Genomic DNA, 23053 nt, shown 5'->3' with positions numbered 1-23053 from the left:
TCGATTTGTTTCAGTACTCTCTTTTCGCTTCTATTTGTGGGTCTCTGTTGGTTCTTCCCACTTCAGCATGCAATTGAGCGGATTTTTCTTCAGTAAATTGCATATAAGTTACTATAGAGCCCTTCTAGTGATGATTCTTAAGTTACTATGAAGTCTTTCTAGTGAGGACTTTTAAGTTGAGGACTTAGTGAAAATTTTTCGGCTTATCCCACCTTTTGATCTTATATCTACATCTTGACCGTTCAGTTTATAGGTATTTATGAGTAGATCATTTCTTCAAATTTTCAGCTATATTGAAACTTGTTAAGACATTCATAAGTGTGATTTATCAATTATAAACTTGAACGGTTCATATTTGACAGATTTGGTTCGTCCATTAATTTGATCTAGTTTGTTATCTTAACGAATACCAATTTTGGTGAATATTTGTAGAAATGATCTACTCATATAAACCTAAAAACTGAACGGATAAGATGTTAAAATGTGATCGAAAATTGGGTTTTTTAAACCATAAACCGAAAAGTTCTCACCAAGTCCTCAACTTAAGGGTCCTCACTAGAAGGGCTCCCTAAATTACTAACCAAATTTCAGTTTACAAATACATCATTTACACATTATCTTACACATTTAAGGACAAAAATTAACAAATTAATGACAAATTAATGTCCACATGCCATATGTCATTACAATTTTACCAAATTACCCTTCACTACATATTATACTGCTACTGTCGACAATAAATTTGCTACTGCCAAATAGGAATGTACCCATAAAAATGTTCTACTACGGGTGCTATTACAATTTTTTTTTCCGGCAATTCTCCGATGCTAGTGCATGCTAACGCGCTGCTTCTGCCGATTCAATGATAGCACGTTGCTACTGTCTATGCTAAAGTGCTGCTACGGTCAAAAAACAAATTATTTCTAACACAACTACAAATAATATATATTTTTTCAAAATAACAGATTTATTTAAGTTACTCTTTTTCATAGAAATTTCAAGAAAAAATAATTGGAAAATAATCTAATAACTTTAGAAATAAAAAAAATAAGTTAGAAATGCATATTATGTGGTTAGACAAATATACCCTCAATTTTAATAATTCTCAACGGTAGGTTTAACGATAATGAGTTAAGTGAGAATCAAAAATGAGTAAGTTAAGTAATATTTTCAAAATATAAGTGAGTAAAATGATTAATGGGTCAAAAGTCAGTGACCATTTGTGATTTTTTGTCGCTTAAAAATTTGGTATATTATTTCCTCACCTAATTTATTGACTACAATAAGAATGCTTATTATCTTATAGATATCTTTCGGATTTGATAGAAGGGTCCTCATTAGAACTTTAGAAGGGCTCAACTAGTCGTCTAGTCTTCCATTTAAAGGTCCTTGCAAAAGACTGTAAGATGCATAGAGTGTACAATTGTATCTAATGAAGTATAATCGATTAATAGTAGTAGAAAATAATACTTTCAGTTCAGGGTTAATTCATTATTCTATTCATTCCACAATAGAGTTATATAAATACAAGTATAAAGGAGAGGTTTATCTAACCCTGATAGGAAACAATCTGTCTATGTCACACCCCAAATCCGGTGTCGATGGTTTCCAAGCACCTGACGCCGAACCCAAGGCGTGAGCGGGAAAAGTAAAAGAAAATAAAACAATTTCAAATACTTTTTCAGAAATTGTAAAAATAAAAGAAGATAAAACGTTTACAATAACAAAAACAATTACAAAGACAAAATGATGAGCCCTTATGATCTATCTCACTTCTAATCTTCCATAACTCTTTTCTACTCTTGCACACATCTCTTAAACTTCACAGTTAGACTTCTCGAAATAAGTTCCTTGTACGTACCTGAACCAAAATCTATAGGGGTGAGCTTACGCTCAGTAGGACCAAACCTTTTTAGGTTATACTTGATTACGTCAAACAAACAAGTTATCAAACATCAAATAATATTTTGAAATAAATAACAACAATGATCGATGCATAAATGCTAATGCACTCCATCCACTCTATTACTAGCTAATTAGTCCATAAACCCAAGACATATGTACCTACATGTCCCATACTGTGTAGATGTCTCGAATATACGACCTAACAAATCAGTAATATATAAACTCCAGTACCTCTTTTGTTAGTCTTTTGTTAACCTCATGGTCCCTAGTCCTGAAACCCGAAAGATCATTTTATCGACTCATACGTCGAAAGGGCATACTTTCCCTACTCATTTGTGCTGGTGGGCTGATCATAACTACTGGAAGTCCCCATGAGGAAACTCAACTACACAAAATGCATCTGTTCTAATAATCTCATTCACACCTCTCCATAATCACCAATCTCATTATCCTCACGATTCCTCACAATGCATTATGTATGCAATTAAATATCGATACGCGTAATATAATCTCAAACAACATGCTTTTTACATAAAGCAATAACATCGATCGCATAAGTCAACGATATCAATAATATCGAAAACAATAACAATCAAGAATTAATCAATCAATGTCACACAAATCACTCATTTCAATTATAAACTAATTATCGTTTTAAAGAAAAGTTCCCCGACAGAGACCCTACCTGAAATCCAAAGCGTTAGTTCTGACTAAAATTAGTAACTCAGCGACTTGCTTTCTGAAATCCATATCCTTCTGCTTCTGGAATTGCAACATACCTCCAACCCTCGTACCAAATCTTTATTTTGAAGTAGTCGACGAATCACCAGACTTCACAATTTACTCTGGACACCCAAATGCGTCGTCGTATTCCAATATCACCCATTTCTATCCAAACTTCCGAAATTACTTTGTACACCCAAAACTGTGCACCCATTACACAATTCCTTATTCCATGAGCCGTTCAACTTTGCTAAACCTTACATTTATAATAGCAAAGCCAAACTATAATTCAAAAGTTAGCAAAGTTCCTTCATTCTCACACATCTCCACCGCAGTAGCAATTCTATCCTAGTCTTAGCAACCAACACATATAAAGACTACCCAAATCCTCCATCACTATCAAAACAAGCTCATGATATTAATTGAAGGCATGAATGGATCAAAACAACCCATTACCTCCCCTGTGTATCATGAACCCGCAGCAGTAGCTTACTCCAAATTCCAAAACCCCGATTTCTCCATTTCACAGCAGCTGAGGTTAAACACAACAACACTCAAATGTCACTACCGCTGCCAAGTACAACAGCAGCCACCACACAATGGTCCTTCTGCTCCAAACCTCACTTTCTTCATCTCACAATCAAACCAGAATTCAAGCATCTCAAAACACTCTATCAATTGCATATACTAATTCAAAAGCTAAAAGCTACAAAAACAACCGTCACTGCCGCCGTGCATAGTGGCCACTCACGGTGGTTACACTGGCCAAAATCCAAATTCTTCAAAACTCAACCAAACTTGAATTTAATTATACAAAGAGGTAGAGCTCGACGAGAAGATCAAGATTGATACCTCACTTGCCTTCGCCGGTAACCGGAAAACATCAAACTCTCACCGGGAAACTTCTTGAGCTTCAATTAATCGATTCTCACTCATGAAGGCTCCTCTGAAGATTTCGAGACCACATATAGAGCGAGGATGGCAAGACGAAGCTACCAGTACCATTCACGCTTGCCGTCGTGGTCGGAATCGGAAACCCGATCGGAAAAACAGCCACCTTCCCTCCTTCTTTTCTCTCTCACCAAAGCTTCCCATGGAGGAACAACATCACAGTCCTGTTGGGGACGACGAGAGGAAGCTTTTGACACCGGTTTTGCACCGGGAGACGGCCGGAAGACAGAGGAAGGAGCTGAGCTCCGTCGTAGAGCAGCTCGAGACCGAGTCGGTCTGAGCTTGTACTGATCCAGTCCAAATAATCCCTGTATATACATACCCAAATCGATGGCCTAGATCTAGCGGCTTAAGAGATCCAACAGTCCAGATCATGCCAGCAAATATCCTATTTTTAATTAAATTTTTTGGATAATACCAACACCTAAAAATCATTAAAAATAGTTCCAAGATGTCCAAACGATGCTCTGAAAAATCCTACGAACTCATAATGACATCTAGTTAATCCTATGGGCTCGAAAGACAAAAATCGACAAACTAAAAATTTGAATAATTTTCAAAAGCCACAAAAAATTTGAAGAATAATCGAAATTGAAATAAAAATAACTCGAAATGTCACACCCCAATTTCTGAAAGATAATTTTCAAAAATTTTGGCATGATATATCTTAAAATATTAACATCCCAAAACCTGTTTCAACAAAATTCAAGGAAAATAAACTCAATGCGGAATGTAAATTTACACATAATTCTAAATTGAGTTAAATATTACATTTCCTTGTTTACATAACTTGAGAGACAAGAAAATGAAACGCTCACATGAGTTTGATAATTCCTATCCCAATGTATATAAAAAAGGAATATACAATGAACAACCAAAACCCAACAAAATAAACATGCCACTAATTCTCCACATCAACATTGCTGATCCTCACCTGCAAGTCTAACCCCTACACCAAGAAATGGTGCACCGGGTTGTAAACAACAAACCCGGTAAGCTAAAAAGTTCGTATGAGTAAATTCAAAAATAACACAACATTTATCACATCCAATATTCCACAAGAGAGATTTAGATTAATAATTAAAAACCACACATCCAACACATTACCCTAGAAATGTACCCATGAGTCCCAGATATTTAATAAAATACCCCTCATGACCTACAACAACACTATGTGTACCCATGGGTCCCAGATACCATACAGTATCTCCCATGACATACACTGACAGACGGACTAGAGCTCTATTCCTAACCGCAACCAATCACCCGGCCAAAGGCTTGGAACCCGGTTTAACTGTATAATATCAAACACAAAAATGATAAATAGCAACTTAACCGCAACCAATCACCCAAATAAGGGTTTGGAACCCGGTTTGGCTATTTATCCAACAATCATAATATCACAACATTATCCTCAACAACACAATATCACATCATTATTCTCAACAACTCAATATCACATCATTATTCTCAACAACACAATATCACATCATAAATTATATCCTACCACATGGATATATTTACATGAATAATCATAGATATTCCACAAGAATAATCCATCCAAAAAAATCAATAAAATTATGATCACATGAATCTCAAAATATGAATCTCAAAAAAGCATTTAAAGAAAACTTGTTTTATCTTACCTATAAGCCGTTGACCATCAAGCTCATATATTTTTAAAAACAATTAAAAGCATATTATTAAATCCAACATTATCCTCATTATCATCATCACATGACCATAATAATCATTCGGTTCAAAAGTGAACCTTAGTGAGATTTACTCACTTAGATAGCCCGCTGCGTTTCCGCAAAACACAAGAGCAAGTCAACTCACAATTTCACAAATCACCTAAAATAACACACATAATAACCTTAGTAACAAACACAACAAGGATCAAAGTACTCTTAACTTAAAGGTTGCCCCCAAGAAGGGCAATCCTTCCTCCAAGACCTCCTAAGGTCATTGAACACTCAACAACAACCAAACTAACTTCAAGATCAGACTTTCTAAGTTTCCGATCTAATGAACACCAATAAACTTAAGTCCTAGCATGCCAACCTTGCTTAAAATCTAGCCATACTACCACTCAACAAGCTCACAGTAGCAAGGACTAGCTAACCACAGGAAACTAAGGCTGCCACTCAGCCGGACGCGCAGCCACAGGCGGCGGCAAGTGGGCCCCACGCGCCACTCCAAACTTCCAAATTACGAGAAACTCACAACAGCAAAGTTGAAGCTTGAAGCAAGGGGAACAACTTTCATACCTGAGACTTCGACCAATTTTGGCTGGAACTAGGGGTGGGTTCGGTTTTGTTCGGTTCGGTTTTCACCTAAAACCGGAAACCAAACCGAATAAAAAATTCGGTTCGGTTTGGTATTTTTTGAGACCTTGAACCGAAAACCAAACCAAACCGTGGTTCAGTTCCGTTTCGTTTTTTTTTTCGGTTTTTCTTCTTCTTTTTTTAAATAATTTTTCTTAAAATTTGTATGCTTTTGGCTTAGTTAAAAATTATCGTATTTTAGGTTCTTTTTTTTTCCTTCCATTACTTGTTTTTATAAGCACATATAATATATATATCAATAATTTTTTTTGGCAATGTTTCTTCAACAAACCAACAATTTATAAACCAAATAGATACCTTGAAAGTTTAATACTCAATAATTTCAAAAGTATTGGGAATTGATCACACTAGCACACCATGAAACCATAATTTTAAAACTTCTAAGTTCATCTTAAACATAAAATATAGACTCCATAGTTTAAAGTCCATCCACATAAATTTCGGATTTTAAAGTTTAAAAATCATAAATTTGAATAAAGAAGAGAAAGATAAATTAAATATTAGAGTCTATCATCTAAACCTCGCAAGAATAAGGTCTTCGATTTTAGAGGTAACATATCACTCTCTATACTTCGCATACACGACACCTAAAATATTTCTATATGTACATAAAACGAAAATAAAAAGCAAAATATTAGAAAAGAAAAACATATAATTATAAATAACATAAAACCTAAAATCATATTGTTGAAATCAAATATTTAATACGAAAATAAAGACAAAAAACGACATCGTTTTAGAGAGATTCGGTTTTTCGGTTCGGTTCAGTTTTTCAAGGGTTGAAACCAAAAACCAAACCAAACTAATTTGGTTCGGTTCGGTTTTTCTTAATTCGGTTTGGTTTTTTTTCGATTTGGCTTTTTCCTGTTTCAATTTGGTTTTCGGCTCGGTTTTTTTCGGTTTTCGGTTTCAAAATTCCACCCCTAGCTGGAACCGGCCGGAAACTGCCCCGAAAACAGCCACCCAAAATCAACCTCAAAACCTGCCAATCCGGTGCCAAAACTAGTTCTTTAGGTCACCAAGGAGGTATAAACACCTCTAGAAGAGAGAGGAGAGTAAGACTCACCTACACCTAACCGGAATCGCCGTCGAAAGAAGAAAATCCGGCGATGCCAACCGGAGCTTCACCTGCCCAGTGCTCCTCCTCTAGTCCTAGGCACGGCGTCGCACCACCACAGGTGGAAAGAGGGTGGTCTTGCGGTCCAAAAGAGACCGGCAACAGCCAAAAAGGTGGCCTAACGGCCGACTTCCGGTCGGCAGAAAACTGGCGTCCGTGAGGCGTCGGGAGCTCGGGAGAGGAAGAGAGTGAGAAGAGAGAAGAGAGGGAAGAGAGAGAAAAAAAAGAGGCTGACTTATTTTTAGGGTTCCCAAAAACATCTCACACACATTTTTCTACTTATACTATTTTCAAACCCGGAAACAAATTTCCTCTGAACATAACTTCTTCATACGACATCTGTTTTAGGCGTACCGCATGTCTACGAACTCGTATCGACAAATTCTACAACTTCCGTGAAGGAAGTTTTCAAAGATAACTTACGGAAGATAAAGTCAACTTTTGCCCTCTTATAAGTTAAAGCACCTTAAATAAACTCCCGAAACTTCAACTTCGCACAAACTAAAGAATTTCCATAAATAATCATTCACTAATTAAGGGAATAATACAAGGAAAATTTATATGAAAATCTAGGGTATTACACGAAAATAATTTCCCTTTTAAAAATAGAAAACTGAAATTCTAGAATGTTACAGTCTATGATCACAAAGATTCCCTAATTACATAAGAATATTAATTCTACATAGATTTATAGCTATTCTATACTCCCCTTCAAGTTAGTTTATACAGTAGATGTATCATGGTCAACTTGTCAATCCATCTATCGAACACTTTCTGTAAGACCCCGTAGAAATTTTCAGAGCTTTAGTCAAGTTACTATAGTTATGTAACCGCGTTCAGAAGTTTCAACAGAAGTACTCGGGTTTATCTTCGAGAATTTACCGAAAAAGGTCAAGTGCTCGATTTAAGGTTCCTATGTCAATGTACGTATCGACACGAGTTCAAGGATATCTTCAAAATATTTTTTGAACGGTCAGGCTAATTTCTATGATTTTTAAAAGTTCCTATGGATAGAAAATCATAAATTAGCATTAAATCTGGGTTGTTGGATTTAAGTGGGAATTAATCTGAACTGGTCGTCCTATAATAAAAGAGGTGCGGGTCAAATTTTGGTAAAACCTCACCCCTGACCTCTAGACGATGTCGTACTACCTCTGTTCTCTGCCGTTCGGACACGCCTGCATGCCGGACCGGTACCATCTTAATCGTCTCCTCACACAAGTCAACCATGTGGGGATAAATCACACATGCATCTAGGTGTCACGCTTAGAGAGAAGATTTCAACCCTTTCCGTCCAAAACTCTAATTCTAGCGGCTCTGATCGTTCTCCGACTTCAAAATTGGTGTAGTTGGATTCCTTTCTTCATTTTCTAAAGTCTAGTGCCTTCGATTTTATATATGGTCTAATCAAGGTTTGCGATTTATGGGTTTTCGGCAATTTGAGCTTCGACAAGGCTAAGGAATTCCAACGACGTTCCAAGCGAGGTGAAAAAATTCAGTTTTTCAAATTATATTCAAGATCGTTCTTGCCTTTTTGAAACAGAATTTTAATGGTTCTGTTTTATATTACCGAAAAGCTTATACATGTTTTTTTAATATAGAATAATTATGGACAGCCTATTATTGCCTCGACTAAATATTTAGGCCATTCCAATATTCTTTGTGTTGAAGCTTTCGCTCTTAAAACAAGTCTTTAGGCTGTCTTAGAGCATCTCCAACATGTCATGTAAAACTAGAATTATTTCTATTTTGGAGGAAAAATACATATATTTTTTTTCTCTAATAGGTCATGTAAACCATCCTCTATAATATATAAAGTGTGAAGAGAGAGAATCAGATCCTCTATATCTATAGAATTCTCAAAATGTGTATGTTAATAAAAAAATCTCGAAAATTTATTGTTTTGCCTTATAAAATTCATTCTCTCTCCTCAAAAGAAAAAAAAGCTTCATAAAATTAAACATTTAACATGAGAATTGGGATTTCTTTTTCTTCTAAAAAGAAACATGAGAATTGGACTTTGATTTAAATAAATATATAAGGATTAAATTCAATGTGCTACCCTGAATTTTAGGTCACTCATCAGGTGTGTCCATATACTCTGAAAATCCATCAAACTCGAACAAAATTCAAAATTACAACCAAAAGTGACGTCATGCTCTGACGTGGAAGAGATAAGGATGACCCACTTATCAGTTTCTAACCCCTCATGGAGGGTAGAGATGTCATTTTGACCCATTTTACTGATTTTTTTTACTTTGCCATCCTTTTTTTTTTTCTTTTATGTTTTCTTCTCCTCTCCTTCCTCTCTCTTGATCTTTCCCTGCAACTTTGATCTTCCCTAAATTTCTTTCAAACCCTAAACCTTCAATTTACCTCCTTAAATGGCTCCAAGCCTCCAACATCTGCTTCTATCAAATCCGTTCATTCCCACCACCTACTCCTATTATACCCCGAAAGAGCCCTTTTTGATTTGAACAATCATAAAGACCTCAAACCCCAATCAGTTATGGGCAAGGACACCTCCACCACATCGAAATCCCCACTAACTCCTAAACCCAACCTATTTCAATTCCAGTCTCTTCAACTTCCAGACCCTTCTCGATGTTGCCGCCAGCCATGACAACAAAAACCCCCATGAAACTCTTCTCTGAAGAGCTCGCCTCCAAGTCCTTCTCTTTCTCCAATTTCGATCATTCTATCACCATTGCAATCGACTTCAATATGGCCCATTTTTTCCCTCGTTGCCTCCAAACTCTACCCCTCTCTACTTCTCTCCTATGAGTTCTCCGGTTAATGCTTTTGTTTTGATTTTACAATTTTTCAATTGATTGGTGGTGAGTGTGGGAATCTAAGTTTCTAGGTGGTTTTTTTGATTCGATGAGGGGGAGGAGTAGTGGGTTTGACGGAGGAGTTGGGATTTAAAGGAGGGGTGGAAAGAGAAAAAGAGGTGCTGGGTCGGTAAGACAAAGAGAGAAAAAGAAAAAAGAAGAAGAAAGAAGGCAAAGTAAAAAAAAAATAGTAAAATAGATAAAATCTTGGGGGGCGGGGGGTTAGAAACTGATAAGTGGGTCATCCTTGTCTCTTCCACGTCAGATCATGGCGTCATTTTTGGGTATAATTTTGAATTTTGTCCGAGTTTGATGGATTTTCAGAGTATAGGGGTACATATGATTGAAAAAAAAGAACAAGGACACACCTGATGAGTGACCTAAAGTTCATGGTAGCACACTGAATTTAATCTTATATATAATATTTATGAGGGTTTTTATAAAAAAAAGGCTATTGAATTCCTATAGAGATTTTTTTTAACACTATTTGAGTTCAATAGCTGTTGTTTATGATATTAGACATCGTTCCACTTATTGTTCACTGGCCTTTTACCCGTGCATCTGCATGTGGGTTTATAAAATGTGAGAAGTTTAACTTGAACTGCTCCACTTAAAGTGGAATGAATCTGATTATCCTATTTCTTATATAACTACTCTACTAAAAGTGGGAACAAACCACGTCTTTTTTTTTCTCCTTAAAATTCTATTGATGTTTTACGGTTATGCCCATAGTAATTTATTTTTATTTACTTTAAAAAATCTCTATTACCTTAATTTTTAGGTAATTTTTAAAAAAAAATTCACCAAAGACACTAAAAAACGCGCCTTAGAGATAACCATGGTCATACAATATATTGAAAAGTAGAGCCTGTGGAGTGAGCAAACCCGAGAAAACGACATGTTAGAAAACATACAAAATGTGACACCTTTGTTTTGGCTTTATGGGCGGCTGATTTTAGTTACTTTGCCACCATATGAAATTGTTTCTTAATGTTATCTTTCTTCAACTGCTCCCTAAAGTTTTGATTATTTTGGTGATTGTACCAATAAAATCTTTTGTCAACATGAATAAAGATGAAAACCACAAGTAACATCACAGTTACTAGAAACTATATCAACATCAACAAAAAAGAAACAAGCATGCATAGAAATCAAAATACAAAAAATAATTGATTTTCATGACATGGAGAAGAATAAAAACAAATAAAAAAGAAATTGATAAAAGTAAACTATATGTATTCTAAAAGGATGCATAACGTCCGGTACCATTTGGTTTAACGGCATAATCTTCTTTTTATAAGTGTGAGGTTGTGAATTCGACTTATGAAGTTATAATATTTATCTGATAAAAAATAAAAATAAAAAAATGCATAACAATAATACAAGAATAGACAATCATGAGAGAGTGAAACCTAGTATTTAGGTTTTGCGAGCAGTACGTGCGGCCAGGTCCCGATCACGAAAATGAAATGTATTATGGATCCTCACATACAAAAGGAAAAGGGTATGATTATGATCGGCGGCGAACGAAGCGAAGAAGCCGGAATCTGAAATGGTGGATCCAATCCAACAACGAAACTGGAAGCCGGAGGTTGCTTCAGAGAGTGGTAGGTCCAAAGTCCAAACAAGTTGGCTGGCTTTGAACATGGGTTGACTGCAAAGGAACTACAACAGTAGGCCATAGTTGAACACAACCACGTGCGCTATTTCAGGTCTTTCTTTTTCGACTCCTTCTTCTTTTGGATTCTGATATATAAATATGAAATGTTTATGAGCTGAGCTAGCTGGTGCCGGCATATATAAAGTTTAAAGGAGAAAGGTGGCAGAGAATCTGTGTCTGTAGCTAGTGAGTGGAAAGAGATCCAACCAATTCACAAAACTGAGCTCAAGAGAGTCGAAGAAGAAGAAGAAAGAAAGAATGAGACTTTTTGTTGTGTTATGTTTCATCATCAGCTTTGGAGCTCCTCATCCCTCAACGGCGTCTGACAGGCTCATCCCAGGCCAGTCACTTTCCGGCAACCAGACGTTAACCTCTCCCGCCGGCAAATTTGAACTGGGTTTCTTCACTCGAGGTAATTCTAACAACTACTACATAGGCATTTGGTACGCAAATCTGCCTGATCATACACTTGTCTGGGTGGCTAATAGAGACCGCCCTGTTTCTGATCCACTTTCTTCAGAGTTTAGATTCCTTCAAAATGGAAACTTTACCTTGCTGGACCAGTCCAACTCTTCAATCTGGTCAACTCAGACTTCTTTGTCTTTAGGATCCAACTCTGCCACAGCAGTGCTTCTTGACAATGGCAACTTTGTTATTAGAGATGCATCTGATGATGTTATATGGCAGAGTTTTGATCACCCAACTGATACTTGGCTCCCAGGTGGTGCCAGGCTTGGTTACAACAAGATCACCAATCAGAATGTAACCCTCACTCCCTGGAAAAACCCACAAGACCCGGCCCCTGGAATTTTTGCCCTTGAGGTTGATCCAAATGGGACTAGTTTTTGGTTGCTCTATAATGGCTCGCAACAGTATTGGAATAGTGGGCCTTGGAATGGCAAATCTTTTGCTCAAGTCCCTGAAATAGTGCTGAATGATCATATAGCAAATGTTACATTTGTTTCAGATGACAAAGGAAGGTATGTGTCTTATGATGTTGCGGACCCTGACACCTATATTAGGTACATGATTGATACGAATGGGCAGTTCAAGGCCTATTTGTGGGGGAAGGACTTCGCCCAGTGGAATGCGTTTTGGTTAAGGCCAACCCAGTTCTGTGAGGTTTATGGATTTTGTGGTGCTTCTAGTATCTGCCTGCAAAACGTTAGTCAGTGTGTTTGCTTGGAGGGATATGAACCTAGGTCCCCTAAAGAGTGGGGATTAGGGGATCATACAGATGGGTGTGTTAGGCAAGCACCTTTACAATGCACTACTGGAGTAGATGACACTTTTAAGGTGTTATCAAATGTCCGCCTTCCTGTGAATCCGGAGACTTTAGCTGTTGATGATATTGATGAGTGCAGATTGGGGTGCTTAAGAAATTGCTCATGCACAGCTTTTGCTTATGATGGTGGGTGTTTTGTTTGGGCAGGGGATGTATTCAATGTCAAACAGTTTACACCAGATGAGAAAGAAGGCAAGGACTTGCATCTGAAAGTTCCACCTTATGAGATAATAGAGGGGAAGAAAGAGAACAGGACCCTTTGGATCGTTATCGGAGTAGTTGGAGGTTTGTTGATCGTTATTGCCATTGTTGTGGTACTGTTTGTGAAGCATCAATATTTTGGGGAAAGGTTTGATATACTTGATGGTTCGTTGGTGATGTTTAGGTATAGGGTTTTAAGAAAAGCAACTAACAACTTTTCGGAGAAACTTGGGGAAGGAGGTTTTGGTTCTGTTTTCAAAGGAACTTTACAGGGATCAACTGCCATTGCGGTGAAGAGACTTAACTGTCCCAAGCAAGAGGATAAGCAATTCTTTACAGAAGTGAGAACTATTGGAAAAGTTCGACACATTAATCTTATTCGTCTTTGTGGATTTTGTGCAGAAGCTTCTAAAAGATTCTTGGTTTACGAGTACATGCCAAATGGGTCTCTAGAATCTGTTCTATTTAAGAAGAGTTCCATTGTCTTAGATTGGAAAACTAGGTACCATATTGCAGTTGGGACTGCCAGAGGATTAGCTTACCTTCATGAGGAGTGTAGAGAATGCATTATACACTGCGACATCAAACCTGAAAACATTCTTTTGGATGCAGAATATGTCCCAAAAGTAGCAGATTTTGGTCTGGCGAAGCTCATAGACAGAGACATTAGTCGGATAATAACAACCTTGAAAGGAACCAGAGGCTATCTTGCTCCAGAGTGGATTTCAGGAGAAGCTATAACATCGAAAGCTGATGTCTTTAGCTATGGGATGCTGTTATTTGAACTGATCTCGGGCAGGAGAAACAGAGATCTATTAGATAATGGTTTAGAAAATTACTTCCCAACCCGCGTTGCTAACGTGTTGAACAAAGAAGAAGATGTTGATACCTTGTTGGATTACAGGTTAGAAGGTAACGCTGACAAAGAACAACTGAGTAGAGCATGCAGTGTTGCTTGTTGGTGCATTCAAGATGACGAGAAGGATAGGCCAACTATGGGGCAGGTTGTTCAATATCTGGAGGGAGTTATAGTTGCTGGAATTCCACCCATGCCGAAGTTCCTCGACCGCTTTTCTCAGAGTCTGGTTGAATCCATCAATTATCGGTACATTACATCCAGCAGTTCTGATTCATGTCGTCATGAGTACTCAAATAGTATATCTCAAACTTAAAGCACCGAATGCAGCTACCATTTTGCCATTCATTTCTTTGGTTTACCATTGCACATGTTTTCATCCCTCGTGGTTTTACAATGTAAATATCAATGAAACGGATACCAGGTCTTCAGCTATTCCCAGCTGATTGTGAGTTCCCAGCTCATTGTCCCTTGTGATTTTACAATGTATATATCAATGAAAACGCTCGCGCATCATTAATTTTTTCTTCCTTAAATATCACATCATATCAGTTGCAATTTTGTGATGAAGGCACACAAGTGTACAAAAGTAATTCAACTGAGTGTGCAGACGTTTTTCTCAGAAAGTAGTGCAGATCTTTTTGTTTACATTTTCTAGTCCAATTGGTGTAAAATTTATTTTATTGGGTCTAATATGGTGCTCAAATCACTAGTTGGGAGGTTAATTAGTACGTTTAAGCTATAAAAGTTCGGATTATCGGTGCCTTCCTTGAGTCATTATGTCGGGTAAACCCAGCTTCTGGGGCTGCATACACATACGTAGTTGCGACTTGCGAGCTCAGACTGAAACGAATTACTTGTATCAGTTGTATGTGGTAGACAACTATTGAGTGAAAAATAACAATAACATTGTCTCGGATTCCCAACATGGCCCTGGTAAAAACTGCAGTCATATTTGTTCAACATACTTTTATGTTCTTTTAATGGGAAATATAATGTTCACGAGTGAGGGAAAGAAGGGTTGGCAGAGAGACATAAGAAAGTAGAACACAGTTCAAACATGCCTAGTTTCTGATTTGTCTTCTTTTTGCTGGGCTTTTTGGTCCACTCCAAAAAAAGAAGAAAAAGACTAGCAGAGCAATAAAAACTCGTCCAGTATCATTATCGGGCAGGCACCAATTCTCCTATATCATCGTCGAATATAATAGAGGGAATCTCATTCTCATTCACCCATTACTGCTGTAGCTTCAGGTACAATTATTCTCCAACATTTCTCCTTTGGTTCACTTCACTCTTGGCAAACTCAACCCACCTCTGTAAGTTTTTCGTTGGGGTTTCATTGCTTTGCTATTCTCTAAATTCTGCCGCTGATTCATTGGGTATATGCAACTCTCTTCCAACTAACATCTTGCAGATTATTACACCTAAACGTGTGTTTAATTTCTGATTTTGGGATTTTCTCTAGTTTTTTAAACCTTGTTTGGATCGTCTTGAATTGTTTGTGATGATGCATTGCGCTATTTGCTGGTTATTTTTATACTAAACTGAACTAGTGTCGCATGCTGCTATGCCCAACTCCTCCCTCTCAAAATTCCCATTCTCTTTGGTTCAATTTACTCATCCATTGCTCCCTTTGGTTGACAAACAAGAAAAATTTCAATCTTTCTTAGAAAGTGAAATATAGACTCTTTATGTTTGATCAAGAATCCCCAGAAGCCGAAAAGACATCAATTCTATATAACTGTTTAGGTGGGTGACCTGATAGTATTTTGTGCAATGTTAAACGCTGGAGTATTAGGAGCAGATGGATAGGATGATGCTGACATAGCACCATCGCCATGGCAAATCTTGTCTTTGCTCAGTAGCTAGATTTTCCTGTCTTTTGAAAACATCCTGTTTGCTAGGGTTCAGCATAAGGCTCCAGTTTTACTTCTGAAAAGCTGATTCACACATTTGTTAAATTTCACTATTTATTGTCTGATGTTATATCTCTATAAACAAGACAATTTTTTCCTATTTCAGGAGTGGCATTTGGAATGATAAAGACTTTGGTGTTGCCGATCCAGGTTTGCATACAATCTTTTTTGATAGTCTCTTGCTGCATGTCAATAAATTTAAGAATTGGTTCAAGGAATAGCAACAACAAGCATAAAAATTGTGACAGTATCTTTACCTTTTTCCTGACTTTTAAACTTATCTAACAATGATCTTGTTAGGCAGTGAAGTTTCCCACTACAAAGTTTGAAGGGTCTAACCAGTTAAGATACAAAGAAACAAAGATGGATCTCACTATAACACGCCCTGATGATTGGCATCTTCACCTTCGTGATGGTGAACTTCTTGAAGCTGTCGTCCCCCACAGGTGTCGATCTTCTTTGATTATGGAATTACGTGCACTCTTTTCTTGTAGAGAAGGGTTAGAGTTGCAATCTGATGTCAAATTGTCAATTTTATAAGCAGTGCAAGTCATTTTGGGAGGGGAATAGTGATGCCTAATCTGAAGCCCCCTATCACCACCACTGCTGCAGCTGTGGCTTACCGAGAATCTATCTTAAAAGCACTGCCTTCTGGTAGTGAATTCACTCCTCTTATGACACTTTATTTGACGGATACCACTAGTCCTAAAGAGATCAAGCTTGCAAGTAAGTCCAATATATGATTATATAATGTTCTTTAATATGTGCTTCCAGTTTGTAACATGCTTTAATAATAGTGAACCTACTTGCAACTTGCAAGTCGTCATCTTAATAATTTTTTTTTTTGTTCACACTATAAAATGATTCTCACATAACTGACATTTGAGATTATCACTGGTGCTTGAGTTTAAATTAAGTGGTTCATTAGCTCCTCTTACTACTAGTATTACATATCCGCAGATGAAGTTTAACTGCTAAAGAATTATTACGTTGTGATCATAAATTCTATAATTTTTCTATGGATGCACTTAATTCTGGGCCCTTGGTATGGGATGCCTGATCAAATTTTTGCGTTTGTGCTTTCTACTATTTTCACCTATGCTTCAATTTTTCATTTTTTTTCAGGTCCTTGTTTGCACTTTTGTATTGTCTTTTTTTTTTTTTTTTCTTTTTGGGGGGGGTTGGGGTGGGGGTTTACAAATAGACAGTTTTGTATTGTCTTTTGGGTTTGTTGAATTTAGCAGTGGTCTAACAGGTATGTATCGTCAATTTCTCCTCTTACACAAGTTCATAGTTGACTAGCGCTTTGACTTGCACTTGGCGCCTGTCAACAGCTGTTTGTGTTGTGTGTCTATTCTAATGCTTAGTTATTGTTTTACTATGTTTCTGTCATTATACAAAATTTTAGTCTTTGAGACTTTTAATCAACCAAGGACATATGTTGGGTTTATGAAATTTGATGAAAATTCTCTTTTGGGTTAATTAGCATAGATTCATTTGTCTAGTTCGATGCAGTTTAGGACTTCCATTATTTTTTCGCTCCTCTGTCTTTAGGTAGTGATGCACTAATGTTCTAATTCTATTGATAGGAAAAAGTGGGGTCGTATTTGCTGTAAAGCTTTACCCTGCTGGTGCTACAACAAATTCTCAAGATGGAGTTACAGATCTTTTCGGAAAATGCCTACCTGTCCTCGAGGAGATGGTTGAACAGAATATGCCTCTGCTGGTATTCCCACTACCTCAAAAAACTCATCTGTTTTTTGTTTCTCCTTGTCTGTACCTGGTTAACTGTGGCCTTGCAGTTTTGTCGGTGTGTTCTCTAACTCGGTAGAAAAATAAAAATAAAGCATTTCGCGAAAACAGTTTATTATTACAGTGATATTGAAGAGAAGAGTGGAATACTTTCCATCTATTTTTCTAGATTAAGTTCATCTCATTTCATAAACTGTAACAGTAGGAATTTTGACACCAATTGCTGTTGAAGTCCTGGCCATTTACAGCATCTTGAGAATCACACGGATAGCAGGAATAGGAAATTGATTGCATTTGTGTTACTAGAATCAGAACTCAGGAATTAATTACCCTCTTCTATAATCAGTTTGGTACATAATAATTTTACAGGTTTCTATTATTTTATTTCTTTTGTGATTACTTGATTGCTTATATAAGGCCTTATGGCATATTGATTGGAGAATACAAAATTTAGTTTATCTTACAGTTCCTTGACTATTATATCCCGCCTTTGTCTCTACTCCTGCTGTCCGTTTTTAAACCTCTAATCTATTTTCTTCTCAAGTTTCCCTACTTTTTGTACTCTCTCAGTTTCTCTCTATAGTTCTGGGAGTTATCTTTGGCCTTACTTGGTTCTGAATTGGGGAATACACAAAAGGTTGTTAAGGTATCTGATGTTGTAGCTTTACAATAGGCAAGGTTTATGGTCATACTGATGATTGATTATATCATCCTCAATTATAGGTCCCTAAATTATTACATATATATGGATGTGCTATTTTATTTCAGGTTCATGGGGAGGTTACAGATCCTGAGGTTGATGTATTTGATCGTGAAAAGGTATTTATTGAATCTGTTTTACAACCTTTAATCCAAAGGCTTCCACAGCTGAAGGTCGTCATGGAGCATATAACTACTATGGATGCTGTTAAGTTTGTTGAGTCTTGCGAAGAAGGTATGCCTGGTCACCAAATATAAGATTTATGGTATTCCTATTTTCCTCCTCTTTTTGGGACAACTATATCCTGAATATCTTTCCTTACTAGCCAGTCTTAAGTTGTACATTCTCATTTCATGTTGCTTTTGTCTGTTAGGTTCTGTAGCAGCAACAGTTACTCCACAGCATCTTCTTCTGAACAGAAATGCTCTATTTCAAGGAGGATTACAGCCTCACAACTACTGTCTGCCTGTACTCAAAAGGGAGATCCACAGTAAGTTTCGTTTACATTTTTCATTTCAAGTGCTGCAAAAACAAATTAGACATTTAACTTGGTTTTCTCATTGGTTGTCAATAATATGATAAAGTTGTGATTTCATTGTCAATTAAATCTTACTTCTGGTTACTTTTGTGCAACTGATGTAGCTGGATCGTCCTTGCGGTGGATTCTTAAATTATTGAAAGATGGGAAATTACACTGTTCACATATTATTTCTAAAATAAAATTCAAGCAATTTAAAGTTCTATCTCTCTCTGGAGTTAATTTATTATTTTTCATATAGGACAGGCTATTGTATCAGCTGTTACTAGTGGAAACAAAAGATTTTTTCTTGGAACTGATAGTGCTCCTCATGAAAAGCGAAGAAAAGAATGTCCTTGTGGTTGTGCTGGTATATACAGTGCCCCTGTTGCTCTATCATTGTATGCAAAGGTCTTTGAAGAGGTAAGGATTTTGGTATCTGTTCATGTTGGTTGGGATTCTTGTTTGTAGTTATATATATATAGAGGCTTTCTCAGGTGCGGACGTCCGCACCTGATTTTTGGTGCGGATTTCCACTTTTGCACCACTTCCCGATCGAATTTCCTCAAACTTCCTTCTAGACATATCTAGATCATCTTGTGTAGATCATCTCTGCAAAATTTCAGCCAATTTGGTGATTGTTAAGGCCCTCAAACTCGAAAAACAAATGGACGGACTGAATTCTGTCCGGTTGTGTTCATGCCGGAAAAACTCGATTTTGAGGGCCTTAACGATCACCAAATTGGCTGAAATTTTACAGAGATGATCTACACAAGATGATCTAGATATGTCTAGAAGGAAGTTTGAGGAAATTCGATCGGGAAGTGGTGCAAAAATGGAAATCCGCACCGAAACCTTCGGTGCGGACGTCCGCAGCCAAGAATATATATATATATACAGATCCTATCTGGAGCGTATATAAATCAAATCAAATCATGCCATCCTTCACCTAATGCTACTTTTATCGTTTTTGTGTGTTGGCTCAATATGCCAAAGAGTGTATAAAAAGCACTGGCTTATCTGAAAGAGGCCAAGACGTTTGTGTTTCTCTGGCTCTACCCACCGCTTGCTTATGAAACAGTCCACTATAATGAACGTGTCTTTATCTTTTAAATTTTTCTATGAAATGAACAGTTTAATAGGCCTTATAGGATTTGTATGTGGTTCAGGTTTCTTGCTCCATAACCATAAGTGGTAGATACAATAACCCTAAATCCTATTGCACCATGTTATGAGTAAGCCCAAAGCACTAGGCTTTGAGTTGCATTAACAGAGGGGCTGCTCTATCCCTGGGTGCCCTTTTTAGTTATTTAATGCAAACTCCTTGTACATTACTTTTTGTTTCAATAAAAAGCTGTTTCTTTTCAAAAAAATAATAATAATAATACTAAAAAAAAAAACTGCACCATGTTGTGAATAACAGAGATCTCTTGATTTTGAATGCTACGTAGGTTTGTTTAAACAGAGAATAAGGATTTTTATTTCTAAAGGTAGGGAGGTCTATTATGGTGGTAATAAGAGAAGATATGTGATAAGAAGGCGGTGTTGTAAGTTGCAAGTAGCCTCAATTTAAGTTAGATGAACGCAAGTTTCAAGTTCAAAAATAAAGGTACAAACTACAGAGTACCTTACCAAAGAGTGAGGATCTAAGTTGGAGAATCAAGAGGACTAGGGAGAGTGTTGTAAGGTGAAAGGGGGATCTACCATCATAGCTTGTAATAAGATGAAAGATCCTCAGAAGTGAGCGGGTTGTAAGTTGGATGTAGCCTCAATATACATTAGGATAAGCAGAAGGGTAACGTTACAAAGACAAACTAGAAGGAAGTTAAGAGTGAAGTTAAGAGAACTAAAGTGAAGTTAAGAGTGACATGAATAGAAGGAATGGTACATTTATTAAGAGAAGGCTACATTCATTGAGTCATTACGAATATGATACACTCATGAGATGAGGATAAATTGAAATTCTTAGTTAAGTTCATTTAAAAGTTGTGTTTAGAATTGGAGGGGTCTAGACAGGGTAAAATCTCTATACAGATTACTTGTTTAATCTCATCCCCGTCATCTGCCTTGAAATTCTTACGATACTTGAAATGCAACTGATCAAATACTTAAGAGAACCTTCTTATTTTTCTGTCAGATTATTTATTCCACTGCTAACAGTTTGGTGCATCAGAGTAGCTTATTATCATAAAATTTGCTTATTTCAGGCAGGTGCTCTTGACAAGCTAGAGGCATTTACAAGCTTTAATGGGCCAGACTTTTATGGCCTTCCTCGGAATACATCAAAAACAAAGCTGAGCAGAACTTCATGGAAGGTACCAGAGTACTTCTCATTTCCATTTGGAGACATCATACCGATGTTTGCAGGAGAAACACTTGAATGGCAGCCGTCCTTGAACTGATTCCAATTTCACAATAACCGACCTTATCATTCACTTCAACTGTTTCATCTCTCTAGCTATTAGCACCTTTTTTTGGGTTTAAATCTTTGCAATATTTTTAATACTGCATTGCAGTATTTAAGAATGTGAAGTTTAATACTTAATGTAAAATGGACAACATGTTTACAACCTTTGATGATCCATCTTGGATGTAAATCTAAGGGTGAGAAATATTATTTTAAATTTAAGTTGTTTTGTTTTCCACCGTTAGATTTACATCAAATGGTGATTGACCATAATTTTTTTGGTCACTAGGTGACCATGTGAACACCCATGTCTCTTCAACACCATACATGTCTCTATTTTCTTTCATTCTAATATTTAAAGGATTGGGATAATAAGGATATTCCAATTTTATAAAAGCAAGATGGTTTCTACTTGCAACTATCTCTAACTTAGAGGTTGAATCCGATAAGCAGTCTTTTTTTTAGAGGATCAACGAGACAACGACAGTATCCTCATAGGATTTTTTAGTCCTGAGACTAATTCACTTTGAAAGGATATATCAAAATGTTTCCTCCCTCCTGAGCACCAAAAATAGACTACGATTTAAACTTCAATCAACGCCGGTGGGTTTTGAACTTCAGTATGGGGGTTCCCCACACCTAAGCACTTAGCAATCTTAGTCAATTTAACCATTAACATATTTAGCGACAACACGATCATGTTGTTGACGTGTTTTGAACACCCCCCCCCCTCTCTTGGATGTAAATCTAAGGGTGAGAAATATTATTTTAAAGTTAAGTTATTTTGTTTTCCACCCTTAGATTTACATCAAACGGTGATTGACCATGATTTCCTTGGTCACTAGGTGACCATGTGAACACCCATGTCTCTTCAACACCATACATGTCTCTACTTTCTTTCATTTTAAATATTTAAAGGATTGGGATAATAAGGATATTCCAATTTTATAAAAGCAAGATGGCTTTTACTTGCAACTATCTCTGACTTAGAGGTTGAATCTAATCAGCAGTCTTATTTTAAGGCTTAGCCACATTCAGTTTGTGACCCACACAATTAAAAGCTACATTGGTCTCCTACGACACTAAACATGCACATCCGACGAAACATTTCTCTTAACCCCTCTACGCAGCTTACGCTCGTAAGTGGCTGCTTCAATCCCCAAAGCTCCTTAGTCACTAGTTGCAGTTAGGGTGGTATTGGTAGGTATACCGACTTTGTTTACTAATACCATGTACCAACCAACTTATGATTGGTAGGCAAAATCTTCTACCAAAACCAACCGTCGAAGTTGGTATACCGACGTAATTGATACGGTTGGTAATAGGCCTCTATCGTAATACCAAGTTTAGATTGTGACCTAAAAATTAAAAACTAAAGTGATAAATATAATTTTTGCGCGGTGGGAAAAAACGCTCTCTCTAACCTAGAGAGAGACTGTAGCGTCGTACACCCTTGAGCAAGGGTTACGTTAAATTCCTCCCGTTCGGCGGCTCACTACTGCGGATGGGCTCGTCTCACCGTCGTTGGGAGGCTGCCGGACGGGTGATGATGATCCATGGCCTTCTGGTTATTCAATATGTTGCAGCCTGAAGTGGGATTTCATATTTGGTTTGCTTTTGTCGCTGTCTTTGCATGGATGGGGAGTCGGTCGGACACATTAAGGGGCGGCATGTTTAGCGTTGATCGTTTGACTTATTGGGGCAGTCGGGTGTTGTCGGTGCTTCAAAGATTGGGCTAGTGTTTTCGAGTTCAAGTCTACGTGGCTCTACCGAAATAAGTCGTGTATATATAATCTCATTCATGAACGGGTAAGTCATGTAATCTGATTCTTTCCTAAATACAAGGCCGTAAATTATTCCTCTAAAAAAAAAAACATATTTATT

General features: G+C 37.1%; 2 protein-coding genes and 1 non-coding gene across 3 annotated transcripts; 2 read left to right on the top strand and 1 right to left on the bottom strand.

Annotated features, from left to right (window-relative positions):
- Positions 1-1622: 1622 nt before the first annotated feature.
- LOC101299102 lies at positions 1623-3821 on the bottom strand. The gene is made up of 2 exons (XR_184922.1): positions 2591-3821; positions 1623-1861 (listed from the first exon to the last, which is right to left on the bottom strand). It is a non-coding gene; the product is annotated as an uncharacterized LOC101299102 (transcript).
- Positions 3822-11793: 7972 nt separating this feature from the next.
- On the top strand, positions 11794-14193 carry LOC101291076 (G-type lectin S-receptor-like serine/threonine-protein kinase At2g19130-like). Its single transcript, XM_004305374.1, has one exon. It carries the CDS (start codon positions 11794-11796, stop codon positions 14191-14193), a length of 2400 nt encoding a protein of 799 aa, XP_004305422.1.
- Positions 14194-15091: 898 nt separating this feature from the next.
- LOC101307131 (dihydroorotase, mitochondrial-like) lies at positions 15092-21469 on the top strand. The gene is made up of 9 exons (XM_004303062.1): positions 15092-15128; positions 15900-15943; positions 16098-16239; positions 16338-16519; positions 17383-17519; positions 18314-18479; positions 18619-18735; positions 19025-19185; positions 20970-21469. Exons 3-9 carry the CDS (start codon positions 16157-16159, stop codon positions 21162-21164), a joined length of 1041 nt encoding a protein of 346 aa, XP_004303110.1. The 5' UTR covers positions 15092-15128; positions 15900-15943; positions 16098-16156; the 3' UTR covers positions 21165-21469.
- The last annotated feature ends 1584 nt before the right edge of the window (positions 21470-23053 follow it).

This window comes from Fragaria vesca, linkage group LG6, assembly GCF_000184155.1.
Source record: "Fragaria vesca subsp. vesca linkage group LG6, FraVesHawaii_1.0, whole genome shotgun sequence".
Classification (NCBI taxonomy): Eukaryota; Viridiplantae; Streptophyta; class Magnoliopsida; order Rosales; family Rosaceae; genus Fragaria; species Fragaria vesca.
This window is presented reverse-complemented; position numbering and strand designations above follow the sequence as displayed.